Source organism: Ammodytes marinus (genome assembly GCF_949987685.1).
Source record: "Ammodytes marinus genome assembly, chromosome: 5".
NCBI lineage: Eukaryota > Metazoa > Chordata > Actinopteri > Uranoscopiformes > Ammodytidae > Ammodytes > Ammodytes marinus.
The window spans coordinates 16,096,102-16,102,278 of NC_137234.1; the positions used below are offsets into that span (position 1 = coordinate 16,096,102).

A 6,177-nucleotide genomic window follows, 5' to 3' on the forward strand; every position below is an offset into this window, starting at 1 on the left:
TTGTTAAAAAGAAAAGAAAAAGAAGGGCTAACTGATGTTTCTTAATTGTTGCAGGAGCTTACTACTGAAGGTGCCTTTTTTCATTCAAAAACTATGATCGGTCTTCTGAAAAAAAGAAAAGAAAAAACAACAAAAAAACAGCAGTATTTATACATCTGTAGTTTCACACTGTTGCCACTTTTTTTCAAAGTGCTTTGTTCATAATCTTTTCGATTTGATTGATATCAGATGCCTTGTAAAATGTATGAAGTTATTTGGCACTGACATGATATATTAAATAATTTGCCACACATAAAAACTCAACATTTTAAAAGTTGTTCGAGGACACCTATTAAACCGCATTTTATGTTAGCTTTTTGCATCCAAGTACATTTGAAAGAATTACCTGGGTTTTGTTTTTCCAGCCTAGGAATTATTTCTACAAATGACTTACAGGGTTTGTCGGTAATGGAAAAATAATGTCTCAAAAGGAAATGTGAAATCAAACATTATGCCTATTATACATCCCTGCAATTGACCTACCTAGAAGAACAAATTTCTTTATTTATTGCTTTGTATGTGTTTGTCCTTTAATAGGATTCATCTTACGTAGTTCATTTTTTTCACAGCAAAACTCAAAGCAAGGTGAAAGGGAAATGGATTATATTTTTGCAATTTTTAATGGTGGATGCCTCATCACAATGGCATCCTCTTGAAAAAAGCTTTCGGAAATCAATTGTATTGTTGTCTCAGTATAATTATAAAATAAAGCTCTTTTCAATTCAAGAAGGTGTCGCATTTCCCCCCACCTTCCCCAAGAGGGCAGTGTTACTCTGTTTTTCAACTCAACCACAACTGCTTTCAAACTAATTAAAATACATGTAGTTTTCCAAAAGCAGTTTAAAATATGAGTTATGTTTATTATATAATATTGTATTAACCCATTCAACGTTTATTATATCACATTTTATTAACCCATCCAATCAACTGAGTAAAAACATTTAGTAATTCAAAGAGGGTGACACCACTGCATGATGATGGGCATATTAAGAAAACTGTCCTCTAATTCATCCTTCGGCTCATTTAACCTTATACTATAGTTTTTTGTTTCCTTATTTTAACTACTGTAATTTGGTCTGGGCAGCTCCATATCATAACCGTCTCAAGAAATGATGTATCATTCAGAAGCGATTCTTAAGATTCATCTCACATTCAAACAGATATGCTCCATCAGCACCACTTTTTATAAATGTTTCTATTTTGCCAATTCACAAATTTAATATCTATCAGATATGATTGTGTATTCATTCACATGTTTATTTACAGAAACCAAGATCTCCCTGAAAGCTTTCAGACTTTGTTTACTTACGCGTACACTCACATTGTACTAGACACAGCAATAATAACAACCTATCTTACCCATTTCCCACACATCACATCATCAATTTAGTATGTCTTAGAGGCCCTGCATTATGGAATGTCTTACCTCCCCTATAAAGATCCATATCATCCCATTCATTCTTTAAAAAGCAGCTTTGAAAACATCTTATCCTGAATCATCTAATCACCTCCTGTCGTCTCCATTGCCCCACATCTTTTCTCTATCCAACACATGTATCTACTAGACTCCTAGACAATATATTAATACTTTGATAATTCGGCTCAATTAAATAGTAACACAATTAGCATGATTTTTGTTTATTTTGTACCCTTTTATAACACTTTCTTTAAATTCACATCAAGTATAATCCACAGGCAGCCAAGGTCCCAGGCCATACCTTGAATGACAGAATGAAAAATAAATAACAGGTGAAATAACCCCCTGAAATCTCTCGGCTACCTTTTTTCTACTTTGGGGCCCTTTCGGCTGAGAGGGAGCTTACTGTCTCAATTGTTGAGGTAAATTCTTTAGCAGCATGTTCACAAATCAGAGAGCAGACAGTGGACTAGAAGTGGCAACATGATTAAGATCTTATTTTTCTATAATATTGGTACAAAAGCAGACGTGAAAGCTCAAAACAGTGAGGAACCCTTATTTTTTAAGTAGAATAGTTAAAAAACTCCTGGAGTTATGTGCAGTGTTGGAGAAAGAAATTCACACAGGTATAGCCTCAGCTCTCGTTTACAAAATATGTACAAAAATACTGAATAAACTTGATTTGCTCCATCTCAACCAGTGTTTTCAACTTTAACTGGTCCCTTTTTAAAGTAGGCTATATTTGTGTCCATTTTAAAAGCATGATGTTAAAAATGCAATTGATCAGTTGATATGTTACAAAACAAATCAAATCCAGTCATTCCAAAAACCTACAACAAGCCTTTCAGTTATTGCTGGCTTGAGTTTAGTGTAAAATATATATGCTACTCTAACATAGATATTACAAGATATGTTAGCAGCTAGATAAATCCTTGTAAATCCCTTTAAGATTCTGCCTTGACAGACCTTTTTATCTGCAGTCAATCCACCCACGTTATCATGGTTTGATTTTTAAATGTGGTTGTGTGAGGGTTACAATCCCCATCAAAGAGGATATCAGACCACAAAATCCCACGACTCCTGCATTTGACTGGTATATACCCAACTTGTCCAAGGGAATGAAGAGGTCACAAACATTTTTCAGCGTGTCAAAGGCAACAGCCGGGTTTGATTTTAGGGCCCCCAGCAGCAGATAGAGGAAAGCATCCAGCTGAGGGATGACAACCTCAGCTACTTCAGGATTCTCATTGAGATGCACATCCATTTTCTGTCTGAAGTTTTTATCTTTCGCTTGCTTTACCATTAACTGTGCAACTGCATAAACATCTCTGGTCAGATTCATAACTAGTGAGAGGAGGTAGACGCGAGAGGCATTTAGGCTCCAGCGTTCCTTGTTGAGATCGCCGATAAGACCCACACTTCTGGCCCAAAGTACATTGTCACAGATAAAGTAGAGGGCGCGGTTGATGTGGGCCGCAGTAAGGCACATACACAGCACTGGGTCAGAGAGTTGCATGGTTCGCTTAGCAGCCTCAATGGAATTTACAGTGTTTCCGAGCCTGAACACTGGCAAAGGAGGGAGAGAAAAAAAGGGTATTAGAGTAGTAATCAATATAATATGAAATGTCAGTCCAACATTTCTTAGTAGCAGTCCTCTATGGACAGCCAAACACAGTGAAGCTACAACCTAACCTATGTCTTCATTCATCTTATTACATTCCTCTAAGGGAAAGAGGTCATGGTCTCTATTAACTCTATTTACAGCTACTTGAGGGGAGGCTTTCCGAACTGCACAGCTTTGGCCTTGTACAGCTGTACTGCAACTCTGCATCCAGGAGGACAAGGTCCTTATTACATAACCATGCTCTAAGGCAGTGCACGGACATGCTTTAAGGCATCATCAGTGTAACAGCACAAAGTGCAGTCAGCCCGCCACACAATGTCTATCTTTATTTTTCATATCTCACAGTGGGGCAAAAAGCTGTACACTCATACACAGAGATGCCCAAGAGAATATGAAATTTCCAAATTGTATCCCACTTGTAAAAATGGCAGTGCAAACTCTGATGCAGTTACTTCTATTCAGTAACAATATTTATTAATTTAGGCTATATTTGGCTGCTCCAACTCAAGTCAGCCCAGCCAGACGATAGTTACGTTTCAGTTTAATGTTCATGTCCGTGCTATACAGCCATTTGGACTAGCTGATCGGCTCCCGACAGTGGGAGTCAGTCAATCCATCTTAGTGTCATCATCTAAAATGTCACAACCTTTGCAGACTTCTAATGGTGTTCTATAATCTTTCACAACATTTGCCCAGACACAAATGTTCAACTTGTACATCCTTTTCTTGATATGTCCAGCATGTCTTGTTGCTCCTGTGCCCAACCAAAAACTCACTCTGACCTTGTTGAGTCACATTATTGTGTTTATAAAGAAAATTCATCCGCAAGAAAGGGGTTTTGAAGGCACAGAAACAGTGGCTTCAGGATGAAACAGTTGATTTCAGATCAATATGCCAAAGGAGACAGTGCTATTATATATTGACTCGACGTCATTGAAAATGAGGGTCACCCCTCAACTGATCTTTCGAGTATAAATAAAGTTTAACTGGAATGAATCAATAACAAAGTACGGAATAACGGAAAAGGGAAGCCGGCTTTGTTCGGCTTCATGTGTGCATGCAGGTCTATAAAAGTAATGGTGAAGAATATATAGGTGGATAACCGTTAAACTTTCTAGATATCTGAATAAGCTATATTTGGCTTTGGTGAGAGTCTCAGTTTTTCAGCCATGTCAGCTAGCTATCGCCTAGTTAAGTTAGGTCAGATTTCTGTATAGAGTGAAAATAATAACAGTTGAAATTGTGAATAATTTGATAATAGATAGATATTTTATCATTTCAAATAATGATAATATCTCAATGCCTTTTCGCTTTCCATTTGGTGGCCTACCTATACATCTTGGCATTGTAAAAATTGGATAGGGCTAAATGATGCATTCATGTGTGCACCATAGAAACCATTTTAAATGTGTTGACAGCATTCATTTTAAACTTGACATTTCTGTTTAAAATAGGCTATAGCTTTGTTGAGTTTGAAAGCATGTTACCGCAACTTCCCACCTTGCTTGCATTGAACTACCTATTCGACTGGGTATACAGTATATGTCAGAATCTCTGCTGTGGCACAAAAACTGAACTCGGGGGAGCTCTTCAAACACTGCTAAAATCTCCCCTGGGCTAATCTATTGAAAGCTGAGAAGCTATGCTAAGCACAGCCACATGAAACTCTAGACCTAGAATCAAGACACTTATTAGAACATTAAGAAATTAATTCTGAGACATTTCTAGAAAATAGTGCTCGTCATCCATTAGTCAAAATTGCACACACATCTCCTATTTCAAAACGTATTGATACTTCATATTGGAAATGTTCGGGTTTCTTTTTCATAGAGTGAAACACTTACATTTACGTCCAGCGCTCATGGTGGCTTCCAGACTCTTCAGCTTTGCCACAAGGTCCTTTTTGTCAGAGTTGCTTCGAAGTAAATATATCGACAATGTACATGCATATTGGGTTGCCCTGAAATAAATAAAGTAGGGAATAGGAGAAGTTAGAGGGAGAAAGTGTATCAATCAGTTAGCTCTCAGCGCGCGTTGCCTTTTTCCAACGCTTGTATGGTAACTTAACCTCACGTTACTAACAATAAAATACACCGTGGACAGTTTACAACATGCCAAAAAATACACCAAACAACTCACCTAAATATACGGTCCCTTCCTTGACTCTGGCTCGTGAATTTTACAACCGCATCCATGGTTAAATCGCACGAGAACAGGTTGTTCTAGTTGGCAGAAATGCACCCGACTCAGAACGAAGTACGTTAACGTAAGTTTCTTGCTAAAATGTCACTTGTCTTCAGTTTAAGCACCAGCATCTAACGTGGTCGATTAAAATTCAAACAGATTACCCTTATTTTGAAAACTTCTTCAACGTTCAAACTAGGGTATTTTTTCAATTTGTCATGACAGATTAGCTGAAGCGTAGGCTACTTGTTTCTCTACGGGCAGAGATTCAAACGGACCAAAAGCCGAAAGGATTTGATCGACGGACCAGCGCGTGACTGTTCGTTACTATGGTAATGGGGTAAATCATTTCTGTCCATGGGGTAATCAGAGATATAATGGTGGTAAATCATGATACATTCATGAGTGAATGTCATTCAGTTTATGCCGGTAAATGTACATCTTACCTCGCAGTTTGGGTTTACGCAAGAAAAAAACCAAAGTTCCCTGGTGCGTTCCATATACATGTATCTATGGATGCGTTCATGTGAGAGAAATGGCTCTTTGTAAGCTAAGATATCGTGACATAAAAAGGAACAAAAAAATTATACTCATGTCATGTTATAGCCTACTCATGTCATCTGACAAAAACTGTCAATGTAATTCACTGTTGATTGTCGTTGATGGGTCATTCTTCAACTATATGATTTTTGTGACCCGGGCAGATAAACAAAAGCACATTTCTTATTTGTTATGTTTGTCACACTTAATTTACACTAAAATGCTCTTGTAAAAATAAATGGTGCATCAGTCAATATTTTTATACAAAACGTTGTGTTTTAGGCTAAACGTAGGTTAGGCTATCCGTTGTCCCAGTTTTGGACATTCATCCTTGCTTAATTGTAAAATTAAATACTGATAGGCCTCTAATTAT

The 6,177-nt window shown here is 37.3% G+C and overlaps 1 protein-coding gene across 1 annotated transcript; it reads right to left on the reverse strand.

Moving 5' to 3' along the window:
• Window positions 1-1,558: 1,558 nt before the first annotated feature.
• On the reverse strand, window positions 1,559-5,504 carry pex11a (peroxisomal biogenesis factor 11 alpha). The gene is made up of 3 exons (XM_080027309.1): window positions 5,220-5,504; window positions 4,925-5,040; window positions 1,559-3,022 (listed from the first exon to the last, which is right to left on the reverse strand). The coding sequence occupies exons 1-3, from the start codon at window positions 5,273-5,275 to the stop codon at window positions 2,454-2,456; spliced, it is 741 nt and encodes a 246-aa protein (XP_079883435.1). The 5' UTR covers window positions 5,276-5,504; the 3' UTR covers window positions 1,559-2,453.
• Between the last annotated feature and the right edge of the window lie 673 nt (window positions 5,505-6,177).

What these genes read in the sequence shown, in the direction of transcription:
- pex11a (XM_080027309.1), bottom strand. Translation starts at nt 5,275, where the DNA reads ATGGATGCGGTTGTAAAATTCACGAGCCAGAGTCAAGGAAGGGACCGT. An exon ending in GGAAGGGACCGTATATTTAG is followed by an intron (nt 5,041 to 5,219) that starts GTGAGTTGTTTG and finishes TATTTATTTCAG; the next exon opens with GGCAACCCAATATGCATGTA. An exon ending in CATGAGCGCTGGACGTAAAT is followed by an intron (nt 3,023 to 4,924) that starts GTAAGTGTTTCA and finishes CTCCTTTGCCAG; the next exon opens with TGTTCAGGCTCGGAAACACT.